Raw genomic sequence first — 15,691 nt, 5'->3', positions numbered from 1 at the left:
TGACCTTTCAATAACTGTTAAATTATTCCAAATGCTATAAGCATATGAAATTACAATGTAAACATTCAGAAGTGATTACCCTAGAATTACCCTTTTTGCAGTATGCTAATCAGAGCATGAAACAAGGGATCAGTTGGGGTGATCTTATTCACAAGTAAAATCCTGCTGTTCTCACCCTGAAAACCAGAGAGACTGAGATCCTTTGAATTTTCTGTGCTAAATGATGATGCGACAATTTGTATTTTCTTCTATGAAGCTTACAGACTTTTATCAAGTTAACCATCCCCCCCAAAAAAAAAAAATAAGAAACTATGTAACATTAACTGTTGTACAGATTGAGTCAGTGAGTTGACCTGGCCAATACAGGGTTCTGGAAAAACCCCAGACTGTACACTGCAACTCAATCCTGTAAACAAAAGCTTAATTAGAAGGCCTCTTTATTAATCTGCATCAAAAAGATTCTATAAAAATAATTTGAAAGGCCAACAAGTTTGCCCGTAACTCATAGTAATAATGGTGTGGTAGTTGGTAGTCCACATGGCATGAAGTGGTAGGCTGGAGAAAAAATAGAACTAGCTATTAGATGCTTTGATTATTTCTGTATCAGGATGTCATAGTAAATAGCATCTACTCTTCAAGCCCTCCCCAAGTCCTAACCTGTGTACAACACTCAACTGAGACTAAAGGATCTCTGAAGAAGAAAATGATGTGGTGTTAACTCTTACTGCGCCAGAAAAATGTCACCTCAATGGGATTTATGTGTGTCATTTGGTGTCGACTGGCAACAGTGGCACGTTAAGAGTTAAAGTGTAGCAGGCATGTAGACTTCTTATACAGGAGTTTACTTAATTCATGACGAATGTCCAGTTCTATGGTCCTCCTCTCTTAAAAATGCAGGAGTTCTCCTTCATTTCCTGAAGAATGTCAGTTTCTCTGCTCCCTTAGCGTCTTCCGGTCTGATGGTATGAAATACTTCATCTAGATTGTCCATCTTGTACGTCTCCGTTTCCTTCCTCTCGATACGACCCATCTTGGACTCAACCCTGTTCTGGTATTTCAGCGATGCTTGTTTCTTCATCAATCGACGGTGCTGCAAGAGAAATACACAGAGAATAAAGCGGGGCTTGAATTGAGAATTCAAATAAGCAAGGCCACTTCTTAAAAGGGCACATACAGAAAAGGGAAGGCAGTGCTCACTTTAGGAGGCATCCAAGTCCATTATCATCAACAGTAAAAATTACTTTTCAATAGGCCACTTCTTACCAAAGGCAACAACGCCACAGGCAAAAACAGCACTTATTTATAAGTCTACAAATATTTTGAAGGATATCAAGATCATTTCTGATGGCATCGGGGTGGCCTGAGGTAAATTGGAATGACTGAACTCATACAATTTTAGAACAATTTTTCAATTCACTTTTTTCTGAAGGTTAATATCACAATGGAAACTTACAATCAGTTGAGAAAGAAAGGTAGTTTGATAGACATATTACATGGACAGACAGATGGACAGACGAACAGACAGACCGACAGACACACGAACAGACAGACAGACAGACCGACAGACAGACAGACAGACAGATAGATAGATAGATAGAGATGAAAGACAGACAGATGAATCAATAGAGGTACTCATTCCCATACCTGGTTTGGTGAGACATAATGTGGGTTTTCATAGAGAGTGGGACCACGGAAGCTACCGTTGAAGATCGTGATGAGATTGAGGACTAAACGAGGACCTATCTCAGCCAGCGACCCATCCTCTTCTACTATCTGTCATTGGTGGAAAGGAATTGATCAACATTAACCATGTACAGAGGGTGTTTTCAAGTTCAGTGTTTGCGCTAATTTTGGTGTTGGGAGCACAATTCAATTGCCTACCCTAACACCAACACCTAACTTGAGTTTAAAAACAAGATCCACATCACGTTATTGATATCATTAAATAATATACCACCTACATGTAGTTAAGAGTCATCCCAGTACCTGCTTCACTTTCAAGTTTTGTGCTATGCCGATAAAAAACTCACACAAAAAACATCAACATCAAATTTGAAACCATCCATTGTCTATGTACAGTGGGTTGATCCTATGGGTTAAAGTAGTACAAGAATTCTCTGAGCATTGTTTCATTTGTTTATTGATACATTTCATATGAAGTTGTCATTCAATGAAAATGAATAAAGAGTAATTGCTTTGACCTGGCAGATTATTTGACTAATGATAGGTTGACCTATGTAGATTCTGCAGTGTACAACAACAAAGTAAAACAGTTAATGAATTATAAAGAAATATACAAACCTGATAGTTTCTGAACCATATCCTATTATCCAGTATAGTGAATGTGTAGATGTTATCAATGAAAGGCTGACTCTTTGGATGTAGGTAAGGAGTACTGAATATCTGGAATAGAACAAAAATAAATACAAAATCACTATCTATTTCAAATTTCAAATGGTTACACTGGTCAAAATACTGATACAACAACAACAACAAAGAAATTTAATCATTAAAAAGACAAAATATAGTGTTATTTCAATTTCAAACCACCGCTATGCCATACTAGGAGAACCTCTGTTACAAGCTATTAAGAGCACACAGATATGGAAACCATAAGTTACAAATATATTCTCTGGGAATACATATTAAATTCAATCATGAAATAGATTACTCTTGATATATTTCTTTTCTACAAACGACTAAAACCTGACTTTGTAAGCTTGTTCCCGTAACTAAGATTACCCAAACATAAAAAAGGCCACAACAGGAATTGATATGAAAAGTAATACCTTGGTCACATTTGCTCAACAACGGCCGTACAGTGAGTCGAAAACAGCCGTTTTATTAATTTTAATTCAAACCACCTATATGTAGCTGGTACACAAAATGTTAAAACGTCTGTTTTTGTCTCACCATACGGCCGCCGTAGAGGTACTAGTAATAAGAATAGCGTGAAGAGTACATCTCACTTTTCTGTTTTCTAAAATGCAAATTTCCTTTCCTTCAGTGACAAGTACAAAACATAATACAATTGTACATAGTAAAAATCTTAGAAAGGCTTTCATCTACATGTATACATCATTGCATGTACTGCTGTGTGCAGATAAAGCTAGGCAAAATAAGGAATAGTACACCGCACACAGGTTTGATTGTCACATTTTGTACTGATGCATGGATTAATTTATTGGATTAGGCTTTTTCATGAATTTATCTGTATATTAAAGCTGTAAAGTGTAATTCATTTTTTCTTGTCCTAAAAGATAGCATTTACCATATTCTTGCCAAATTCTGTGATTTATTTTTTTTATGTTTCCTGAATCACAGAAGACTGGATAATTTTAGAGTATACACTTTCTTTATTAAAATTTCTGCTGACAGAGGCAAATAGAGTAAACTTCTGAGAGAGGGTGTGGATCAGAGACATGAAAAGACAAACAGTGGGAGGAGAGGCGTAATTGCAGAAAGTGAACAGTTTAATTGAGCGCAAATAACCTACTGTCTTTCAAGACAAAAAGGTGACATGTATCAGCAGTTACATATGTCACAAGTATTCACATACCTGAATGAAGAGTTCTTTTAGAAGACTAAAATGAGGTGACTCATCAAACTGGGGGTCAAAGGACAACAGAGGGCGTGACCCTTTAAGGCAATTCCCTGTCAGCTTCAATTCCGCCATTGTGTGAACTACAAGTACAAACATAAAAATAAATTGTTATCATAAATCAAGATAGCAAGGGGGAAATCATATTATCACAACTAAGATTCAGGTATAAATTATTATTATATTTCATATTGTAGAATTAAACAAAGCAAAAACTGATTATGCATACTAAAAACTTTTAAATCTGGATTGAAATTGGTTTGGAGCGTTGTGGCCCAGTGGATAAGTCTTCTGACTTTGAAACAGAGGGTTGTGGGTTTGAATCCCAGCCATGGCATAATTTCTTTCAGCAAGAAATTTATCCACATTGTGCTGCACTCGACCCAGGTGAGGTGAATGGGTACCCGGCACGATTAATTCCTTGAATGCACGAGCGCTGAGAGGCAGCTCGAGCTAAAGCCGGGGTAATAATAATAACAAAGCGCCTCGGAATAGAATATTTCTAGATAGATGGCGCTATATAAATGCCTATTATTATTATTATTAAATACAGTGAATTGCTGTGAAAAGGGGTAAATAAAATATGATTTTCTGTTGTCGTAGAAAGTAAAGCATTTGAAATACACCAATAAAAAACATCATTAATCACTAAAATCTATAAATGCAATTTAATAGCTATATTTAAACATATATGGGAGAATAAGATTATGGATAATCTGAACAACTTACTGTTTTCTACCAGAAACTTTGCCGACGGACCATGAGGAATGTTTGCTGCCCTATCAAATACAAACAAATGTGGGAGAGGAATCAAAGGGATAATATTAACAAATCATGATGGAAAAGGGGGGCTGCTTTAGTTTGAAATAAAGCAAATTATCATAATCCCCAGTAAAACATCCTTTCTGAGGCAATCTGGATGTAGACAGCTTTCTAAAGTGCAGCTAAGGAGAGATGGTGAATGGTATTGGCAAGAAAGTGATTTTATCTCATTCGGTTGGTGTCAAGAAACCAAATAATCCACATAGGAAACAACTAAATTATAGAAAGATAAGGCAATATCAATTTTTCTTTTGAAAAAAAAAACGACACCTTTACTGATATAAAATGTCCAAATTCAGACTAAGCTCGAAAGTTCTAATTTCTCCAGGGTTGGCATTCCTATGATGGTAGCTTTAATCGCACGTGTGGATCAAGCAAATCTGTGAATGCTTCATGAAGAGGAAGCTGACTAATCGCTGTGTGCTTTAAATAGCTAATATTGAAATATATACCTTTTGAGATTACTATTAATAATGAAAAGAATAAATAGCCTATAATTTTATTTGTAATTTGTAGAGAAAAATTAAAATATTTTGAGGGCAAAAGTACTTGTTTAGCTACTGAACTTGTAATAATTACACTATGAATTCATTGTGTAGTGAATTAGTGGGTTATCATTCAGAGGGTCTGTATCACAAGACTACACTCCTCAGAACGTTGCATTATGGGTTAGCATCCTGGCAAGATTTTAGTAGTTGAGGGCAGCATGCAGTGCTATAAGAGGCTGCTGGTATTCGCTGTAAATCACAAGAACTCACTGACTTACCATAGGTAAAGATCCATCTTTTTCCTTGCTTCAAAGAACAGACACTTGTTACAATTTCTCATTTCACAGACCTACACAACAGCAATGAAAACCAAGATCGAGAATAACAAACTCCACACAATCATAGATGTACTCAGTTCTTTGATCTTCATCTTTAATAATTTTATTTTAAAGCTTTTTTTGGAGGCATTCCGTTTTCTAAAGGCCGTCACATTGTTCCGTGCAAGCCTTGCGGGTGATTGCCAGTGACTCACCCACAAAAATGTTTTGAGCATGTTCAATATTTTTCTGCATGCAAATCAGTCTTGCATGTGCTTCTGCGTGTGAGTTGCGTGTGAGATACTGTCAATACAGCCGACCTGCGGGTGACAAAAATAGTTACCCGCAAGTCACACGCAAGGCTTGCATGGAACAATGTGACAGGGCTTTTAATCATGGCTTCTATTCCTAAAATTACAGTATTAAAGATTAAAAGATGGAATTAATTGGTTGACTGATTAAGTGATGAATAATAAATTGATATCCAAAGTTTAAACAAGATACTACCAGATTTTAGACAATTAATGCTGCCCAAGTACTTACTTCATTGATAAGAAACACATTGTCTTTTCTATCCATTTTGGAATCTGCAAACAAAAACATACGGTAAGCACAAGATTTGAGTAGGACAATCTTAAATGTGATGATTGAAATGAAAGTTCAGGTTATATCAGGTTCTTAATGAAATGACAAATTATGACCACTCAAAACAAAACAGACATTGAAAATAACAGTAATAAAAATCTGAATTTGAAACAGTGAATATATTAACTCTTTTGTAGACTTGTGATACAGTCTGTGAATCAACTGTCATCTTGTCCTTAAAACAATATCATAATTTCCTTTCTATGTTAAAGTTGTGTTAAAAAAATTAAATAACTTCAGCAGCATATCATAGTACAGTTTCAGATTCAAACGTGATTGGGAGTGGTAAATGTGGATTAATCTTCACTAGTCTTTTCCTAGGTTGGGATTTGAACAATTATTAGATTGACTAAGCAAAGTAAAATTACTCATATTTTACAATATACTACAACTATTTTTAATGCAAGCGGAGTCATACATGTATATTTCAAGCTTAAAGGACAAGTCCACCCCAACAAACACTTGATTTGAATAAAAAGAGAAAAATCCAACAAGCATAACACTGAAAATTTCATCAAAATCGGATGTAAAATAAGTTATGGCATTTTAAAGTTTCGCTTATTTTCAACAAAATAGTTATATGAACGAGCCAGTTACATCCAAATGAGAGAGTTGATGACATCACTCACTCACTATTTCTTTTGTATTTTATTATATGAAATATGAAATATTTTTATTTCCTCGTCATTGTCATGTGAAATGAAGTTTTATTCCTCCCTGAACACATGGAATTCTATTATTTTAACATTTTGTGCTTCAGGCAAGGAGGTCCTAATCGTCAAATTCGTAAAAATTGAAATATTGCATAATTCAAACATGTAATTTGTTATTATATGAAATATGAAATATTTTTATTTCCTCGTCATTGTCATGTGAAATGAAGTTTTATTCCTCCCTGAACACATGGAATTCTATTATTTTAACATTTTGTGCTTCAGGCAAGGAGGTCCTAATCGTCAAATTCGTAAAAATTGAAATATTGCATAATTCAAACAATAAAAAACGAAAGAAATAGTGAGTGACATCATCGAAACTCTCATTTGGATGTAACTGGCTCGTTCATATAACTATTTTGTTGAAAATAAGCGAAAGTTTGAAATGTCTGAACTTTCTTATTTTACATCCGATTTTGATGAAATTTTCAGCATTGTGCTTGTCTGATTTTTCTCTATTGATTCAAATCAACATTTTTCTGAGGTGGACTTGACCTTCAATACATGCATGGCTACTAATCACTACACTACTATGTAAAATGTTTGAATTATGATCATTGATTTAGTGGAAATTAAATGGATAAATAACCCAGCCCGAATAATCCTGGTGTCTACCTGATCTTGAATGTGGCAAAAGAGTTCGGAGATCATTCATGAGATGGCGCCCTCTATAGGATACCCCTCGCGATGCAAAGATTAGTGTCCTTTCTTTGTTTGTCCATCTGGCCTGGAAGAAATGCAAAAGAAATTTTAAAATCATCTAGTTAACGCAACTGGTCCTCTTTGTTCTCTTTACTTTTCCATGCAGATGGCAAACTCAATACCAGAGCTCTCATTCACTTTTCCCATCTTTTTCCATCTCATTTACAGTTTTTCTTGAAACTTTATCAAAATTGATTTCTAATTGAATGTGACATCTTTTCCCCATTCTCCCTTCTTTTTCTTTCCCTTCTCTTTTACCTCTCCCTTCTGGAAGGGAAAGCAAAGAGGTGCATGCAGTCACTTTGTTCTGTTTTGTCGCATTTTATCCACTATAAAGTGTTGATGCCCTCTATGTCCATTGGTCGGAAACAGAACACTATAGTTGCGCGGCAGGATTACGTGTAAAAAATTTCAGGCTGAAAATTCAAGAAAATTGAGAAATCCTGCTTTGTACATTACTTTCATAACTATACTTGGTTGACCGAGGTCTGTAAAAATAGTTAATATATTGATCTATATAAGGAAATATAGGCCTAAACTTGGAACTTGATAATTCAGTTTTTGGCCCCACTGAAATTCTTACACTTATTTTAACTGCACGTAGAGGTGCTGGTCAGAAGAGTGGGATCATCCCAGTTTACAGGGACTGTCTCAGTTTTCAAAGATTCCTCCACACAGAAATCTAGGAAAGTTCAAGTGCCGACACCAATTAAGTGCACTGGTCAATCTAAACATATCAGGTTTCATAACAAGATTATTGGAAGATGGCAAGTTGTGAAAAATAGATGGTGAAGTAGGGGGAATTGATGTCACTGAATCTATTTTTAGCACTTTCAATCCCCAACGTTGCTGTCTATGTCCCACAGCAGTAAGTGAAAAAAAAAAACTGTCCCCATAAACAAGGACAGTCTCAATTTATCAAGACATGTATGATTTGTCTTGGTTTATGAGGATATCCTTGTTTTCTGGGACAATCCCAATATCAGGGTGACCAGATGTCCCGCATTTCCCGGGATCGTCCCATATTTTGCTCCTTTATTATATTATGGATTCTCAGATTACTGATTTGGTAGTGTAATCGGAGGAGCAAGTTGTTGAGATTTCATCTATCTAGTTTTTTCAGCTTTCATTTTGAGTCTTGTTGTGATCGGTTCGAGGGTACTTGTAGTTATAATGGGATGAGAGCTGCCTGAGTGTGATGCTGCGATGTTTCATCTAATTTAAGTTTGACAATGTTTCACTTTGAAGTTTTATTCATTTCTAAAATATTTTAGTTATTTTTTAATCTTTCAAATATATCGAAAAAATGAACAAATACCATTAAGATTTTTGTTAGATGATTGGATTTTGGGGGGTTCGCTTGAAGTTTGAACTTTTTCCCTCTTTATTTTTTTTTCTATGATCCTTCTTTCTTCATCCTTCTATCCTTCATGGCTACCTCTTTCTTTTTGTTCCATCTACCTTTATTTCTAATATGTGTGATGCCGCAATGTTTAGTTGTTTTTTTTTCTAATCTTTAAAAATTTATTTCAAAAACCCCAAATATTAAGATTTTTGTTGGCTGATTGGATTTTGTTTTATTTGCTTTAACATTTAATTTTTAGCTTTAAAGGGGAAGTTCACCCTGAAGAAAACTTTGTTGTAAATAAAGCAGAAAAAATAGTAAAAAATATCGGTGAAGGTTTGAGGAAAATTCGTTAAAGAGTAAGAAAGTTATTAGAGTTCAAAGTTTTGGATTTGTGACGTCATAAACGAGCAGCTGCCCCATGTGTTACGTAATTAATATAAAATGCATGAATTTCAAATTTTGTATGGTTCCTGATGTCTTAATTTTGTTTTCTTTTCATGATCGGGTGTGAAATGATTTGTCTATTGATATACAAAAGGTACAGTGAAAACCATTTTCAATTTTCTGAGAAAATGAAATTTCATTGATTTTTTACCATTCGCTATGTATTGTAGGAATGCTGCTCGCATATGACGTCACAAATCAAATAATTGAAATTCTAATAACTTTTTAATTATTTGATGATTTTTTTCTCAAACCTTCGGCAATATTTTTTATTATTTTTTCTGCTATTTTTACAATAAACTTTTTGTCACTCTAGGCGACACCGCAATACTTACCCGTGTTAAGAAACTGAGACTCCACTCACGCGCATTTGGGCAGCCCTAGCTTAGAACTAAGCTTTCTTTCCGTAAAAAATCTTTATTCTTATGATTCAATAAATGTTAATGAATATATAATTACTCTTAAATCGGTACTCACCGGTTCTTTTCTTGAATTTTCTGCCAAATTCCCACGCTTCTGGCTTCAATTCTGCGATGGATTCTGTTGCCATAGACAGCTACACATGCAACTCTATTTATAAATGGAGCGCCCCTTACGAGAGTTGTTAATGCCGCGGAAAAATTGTTAGGCATTTTGGCCTGTGGTCAAGGCGTTCTTTTGTTCTATTTTTTTTTATAGGTATGAGATCGAAATCACAGCGACTATTCACACTGTTCCATAATGATTCCGAAAGGAGGTGCAGCACCCCCCACCCACATGGGCGCAAATCCCAGGGGGACACTTCCCCCTAACCCAAAATAGTAGGGGCACATTATCAAATGTCCCCCTACTATTTTTGTTCTTTTATATATGTAAAGAAATAGGCCTACATCATTTAAATCGAAGTAAAACATGTATTTTGGACGAGACGACCTTCTTTTGGGGGTGATAAACCTTCCTTTTTGTTTTTTTTTTGTTAGTTTGTTTTTGTTTTTTTTTTGCCTGTTTTCCAGCCCCTGGTCCCCTACCTTAGATTTCCACCCTTGCCTCCCACCACTCTTGATATTGTTTGCGAATCTGTTTTGTAAATTAAAGGGGAATTTCACCGATAAAAAGATGATGAAAATATGAGAAAAATCATTTCAAAATATCGATGAAGGTGTTATTTGACAAAAAATGGAGTTGATAGAATTTAGAATGCTTGATTTATTGTGACGTCTATAACGAGCAGTTGCTCTATCCTAAATATAAAATGCCCAAATTTCCCATTTTTAATGGTCCGTAACGACCCACTTTTTTCTTTTTGATAACAAGTATGAATTGATATAGGCCTACTAAAATGTACCATAAAAATCATTATCATGTATTTCTTGACATTTCATTTACTTTTTTACCATAATAATAGCTGCTTGCAAAGGCCTACGCCGTCACAAAAAAACCCGGGGGGCCGGGGGGGGGGGGCACTTACATTGACGAGTGGATACCATGCGCGACCAAAAAAAAACGTAAAAAGGATGTCCTTTTCACGATAGGGCACGTTACCTACGTAACGTGATAAGGGTGTCAAAAACACAAAAATAACGAAAAACTGAGGGTATCTATTAATTCGCTAGGAAAACCGTCGTGTTTAGGGTCTAATTTGCGGGGATGATAAAACAAAATCAAAATGTTTTATAAAGGATGTCCTTTTTGCTCCAACACTTCGTGTTTAGAGTCCGATTTGCGCGAGGTGTAGAAGGTGGGGTCGTACTAAACCAAATAAGGTAAAGCCGACGACCGAAGGACCCGTAACAATAAAACATTCCTGTACTTGTTTAGGGGTTCATTTCAGGGAATATTTGCCAAGAGTATCGTTTTGTTTCCAATACTTGTTAAGGGTAGGGTTTCACACGCCAATACTTGTTAAGGGGTGCATTTTCAGAATATGGAAATTACGTGTTTAGGGTGCTTTTCGAGACCCCATGGTCGCGCATGGTATCCACTCGTGAATGGAAGTGGCCCCCCCCCCCCCCCCCGGGCAAAAAAAAAATCTTTGAAAAAGATTGGTGGGGGATGGATTTTCCTCGAACGCATACCAATTTTTTTTCTGCTATTTTCATAATAAACTTTAAATGAATTCAACTTTGCACTACTTAATTTTTTCAAAGACAAAATAACAAAATTACATCTCGTCATCATCATCATCACCACTATCATTAGCATCACCATCATCATCACCACAACCGTCACCACAACCATCATCATCACCAAGATAATTTTCATCATCGTCATTGCCATCATCATCTTTTTTTTTTCTTTATTTTTTCCCCATCCCTTCTTCTTTTTTTTTCTTCCAATATTCCTCCTTTTTTTTAGAGCGGCACACCGTCATGCTCCCTCACTGATTATCCGCCTCTATATGCTTGGTGTTGTATAAATTGGCGGATACCTGAATGAAATACTGAAGAGAAAATAAGGAAAGGGAAAAAGTAAGAAGAAAAAGAAGATGAGGAGAAGAAAAAAAGAAAGCCAAACAAACGAGACAAAACAATGTCAACATTTCGTAATAAAGTCTTCTACATGTACGTCAGTTTAATAATGATGTTTTCATTGAAATGAGAACAAAAAAAGAATTGAAACCATAGGCGGCGGAAGCGGGGACGTTCCCCCCTAAATTTGTTGTTGACCTTTTTTTTTTGCTTGTCAATTTATTTTCCTACGTCCCCCCTAAAATGTTTGGGTTGAGAGCCTTTTTTTTTGCTTGTCAAAATTTTTTAGGTTGTCCCCTCCTAAAATTTGGGGCTTCCACCGCCAATGATTGAAACAGGACTACATTATAATATAGTGTAAAGAAATAGAGGGAAGCTCCGAGACAATAAAAAGGTTGAAAAAGAAAAAAATGTGAAAACACAAAGCTCTCACAACATGAGCATAATAACAAATAATAACAAATAAGCGAGGACAAGTAGCTGAGGGACCCCCCCCAACTCTCTCTCTCTAGTTATCTATCTATCTATCCGACTCGATTATATAAGAGAAGAATTTACTAATCACAATATTATGAGCAAAAAGCACGAGCTGATATTTTTTATGAATATTCAAAACTGATAGAGAGACGCAATCGAATTATTCGATTGCGACAAAATTGATGATCTGAGAATTTATTGTTTTTAGGAATTCATTAAAAGCATAAAGTTGATCAGCATTAAAATATGGCAGGCGCAACGCATGAGCTAAAGCTTTATAGGCATACACCGATAAAAAATTTTAAGTATTTTCGGTAATCATGAAAAAAATTGATATTTCATGAAAGAAAGCTCAAATCCCGAGGAGGATATTCTTATGAATTGACTTTAAAAAAAACTGTGGTAAGCCCCATTTAATATTTGATTATAAGTCGAATAAAACAGTAAAAGCTGACAAACGTTCGCGTGATATTTGGCAACCTCCCCCCCAAAAAAAAAATAAATAAATAAATAAAAAATAAAAGTTTTTAACTATAATAATGATCGAAGGTAATTTTGTCTCGCGTAGAACTGGACAAATGAAAAAAAGATTGTCACTAAAAAAATGAAGGTAATTTTGACCCACGTAAAATTTGGCGAGCCCCCCCCCCAAAAAAAAAAGGAAAAAAGGTTTTAACAAGCAAAAAAAGGCTAAAAAGGAGAAAGAAGAGACAAGAATAATTATGAACGAAATATCCCCATTACAAATAATGCTGTGATCATCATAAGGGAGGGGTCGCATAACTAGTATGAACAACGTATTTAATTCCAAAATATTTACTACAAATCTCAATAGGGGGATCGGGCAGAAATGCTCACCCCCACCCCCACCCCCCGATCCGCCACTGATTCCAATCAATAATGACATTTATCTGCAATACTGATACTTTGGAATCAAGATACTGAAGATTGATACGCTTTACATAAATTATGAACATCTGATAAAAAGATAATCTACCGATCACCTGACCGATCAGCTGACCAGTTCGCGTATCACTTCGGAGTTGATCACTCGTCGCAGCTGTGTGGAACGCTCACCGAAAATCAACAAAAAGGGCCTGAAATGTAAGTTTAATGATAATATATTTTAATTTGAACTACTTAATTAATACTTTTAATGTCTCCCCAACAAATGAAAGTCATATCACGTAACTCCAATTTGTATTAAGGCGTACATTTACCAAAGTCTTGGGTTGGAAATCAGAACAGCATTGTCTAACCCATATTTTTGGGTAATGTCGCCTATGAGGTCCATACATGTTAATGTTTGGACCTCATTGGTACTAGGAGTGCTTTTTGTCAGGGTGAACTTCCCCTTTAATTCTGACTTAATTCCCCTTATTCTTTTCTTTCATACTAGGACACTAAAAGCAGCGCTGATTATTCATTTCTACAAAATATGAGACACTCTTTGTATTCCACTTAGTCATTGGGTTAACTGAAAGAAAAATATTAAGTTTGTTAGAAAAATTAGAAGATGAATATCGAGAACGTTTGAAGTTTTACACGCTACACCAACCTGTACATGTGGGACTGTACAACGTCAATGGCACAAGAAGTCCTGTTCAGTAACGAAATTTATTCAATAAATCCGATCTAATTTGAGCGCTAGTAAATCAAATTGCTTACCACTACCCCGGTCTTTTCCGTGGTCTTTTGCGTCTTGTGTATTGGGTCCGTTCTTTTCTTCTTTTTCTTATTTTCAAGAATTACTTGAGCTAGCTTTCTCTTTCCCATGGTTGGTCACGTGCGTCTTTCCCAACCTTTGTCGCTGGATCTATGGAAGGCTACTCCGTATTTCCTGTGATATCGCGCGAGTGCCGAGTACATATAGCTGCAATATTTGTTAGACTGATGTTTGTTTTTAATTTTATTCATCGGTTTTGTTTTTCATTTATGATTCGAGGCTTTCCTGAGTATCTTTCGTCACATTTATCATTTCTTCAAAGAGAGAATAACAGAAATCAGGAAACGATTGAAGAAAAGGGGGGGGGGGAGAAAAAGAGGAAGATCATAAAAGTGAAGAAATTTACATTAAGAAGAAAGAAGAGGGGCAGTAGGAGAAGCTGGATGGGATATGATCATATGAGAATAGGAAAGAGCAAGGCCCTACCTAAGACAAAAACAGAATAATCATGAGTCTCTTCTCAATGCATATGAGCATCATGATGGGGTCATCTCATTCGGGATCTCATTACTATACCTTTGGCCAGCCAGTTCCCCGACCGCACTAAACACATATTCCCCTTATGGCAGGTGCAAATAACGACATCCATGGAAGGGAAGTAAAATTAATCATTCAACTATACTCTGTTCTCATCATATACTCAGTCTGTAATTATGTTGTTTACATTTTGAGTGCATTTTTAAGCTTTATTCTAACAATAAAGAGGTTATTTATAATATCAAACAATTGTTTAAACTTTTGTTGAAATTGTTGAAAGTTTTAAACCACTTGTTTAAATGTTTTAACAGTTGTGAGAGCAACAGGTTCATTTCTCTTCAGATAATTTGGGAAACATGTCTCTCCATCTCTTCGATCATTTATGAACAACCATCAATTACATCCACCCGCACACATAGTAATAGAATAAGAACTTAACTATACAACTAATTTTTATCAAATATGAACACAAGGTCCAGTTATTTCCTCAGATTTCTAGTCAAAGCTCAGTGGGGAGTAAGAGATAACACTCTTCTAAACTAAGGCTGCTGTACAAAATTCAGAGGTGAGGCAGGCATTCCAATCCATCAGCTAGACGTTCTATGCGACAAGTCCTATTTTATCCGACAGTTGCCATAGTAACATATTGCTTCTCAGCCAATAAGAACCGAGGAATGTTGTCAGATCAAACAACTTGTCCGACGAACAACATTGATGAATCGCTCTCCGATCACTATACCTATGGTTCCATGACATTTGCTCTGGCGACAATTGCTCCGATGGATATTCTGCACTTTAAGCCAAACAAAAACTAAACTCTAAAACTAAATAAACCATAATCCTATTATTTTCATCGTTCTGAATCAAAAACTCTATTACAATCCTAACTCTAACCCTATGCCATCTGAAAGACCAAAGCAAATATCGCACGAGCATATGTCGTGTCACCATACCTACACACACACACCCACCCTCACGCACCTCCACCCAAGCATGCACACATCCGATCAACCCACAATCCCACATATACTGAAAGAAAGGAATTACAGGTACACAATTCTAGCAAATATGAACATTGTTAAACTTTTAAATTCAATTGAAAATACAAAATACATTTAACAGGCAGCCTACATGTATGTGTATACATCACATAAATATTATGAAATATAACAGACAAAATTACAACAGCTAAGTAAGGACTTCAATCCACCCCTAATATCAATGTATGTTCTGGGGGTCTATTAAGAAAATAAATAAAATATATTGAAATGTAAAATACTGATTAAAAAAGAAAATAGCTGTACTTTTTTAGGGAGGGGTGGGTAATTATAAAGAATAAATTACAGAACAAGTCCATACAAAAACTTTTTCTTTCTTTCTTTCATACGTTAAAAAAATTTGATATTTATTGTTGTTATATCAGCCCCAAAGTAGGGAATCTTTGTTATATTCAACTTCTTTACAAACTTACTAAATACCTGAAA

At 35.5% G+C, this 15,691-nt stretch overlaps 1 protein-coding gene across 1 annotated transcript; it reads right to left on the bottom strand.

Moving 5' to 3' along the window:
• Positions 1–742: 742 nt before the first annotated feature.
• On the bottom strand, positions 743–13,807 carry LOC121423820 (ribosome biogenesis protein BRX1 homolog). Its single transcript, XM_041619318.1, has 9 exons — positions 13,673–13,807; positions 7,202–7,313; positions 5,772–5,815; positions 5,190–5,260; positions 4,331–4,380; positions 3,560–3,684; positions 2,302–2,403; positions 1,645–1,773; positions 743–1,090 (listed from the first exon to the last, which is right to left on the bottom strand). The coding sequence occupies exons 1-9, from the start codon at positions 13,778–13,780 to the stop codon at positions 908–910; spliced, it is 924 nt and encodes a 307-aa protein (XP_041475252.1). The 5' UTR covers positions 13,781–13,807; the 3' UTR covers positions 743–907.
• Between the last annotated feature and the right edge of the window lie 1,884 nt (positions 13,808–15,691).

This window comes from Lytechinus variegatus, chromosome 11, assembly GCF_018143015.1.
Source record: "Lytechinus variegatus isolate NC3 chromosome 11, Lvar_3.0, whole genome shotgun sequence".
In the NCBI taxonomy this organism is placed as follows: domain Eukaryota; kingdom Metazoa; phylum Echinodermata; class Echinoidea; order Temnopleuroida; family Toxopneustidae; genus Lytechinus; species Lytechinus variegatus.
This window is presented reverse-complemented; position numbering and strand designations above follow the sequence as displayed.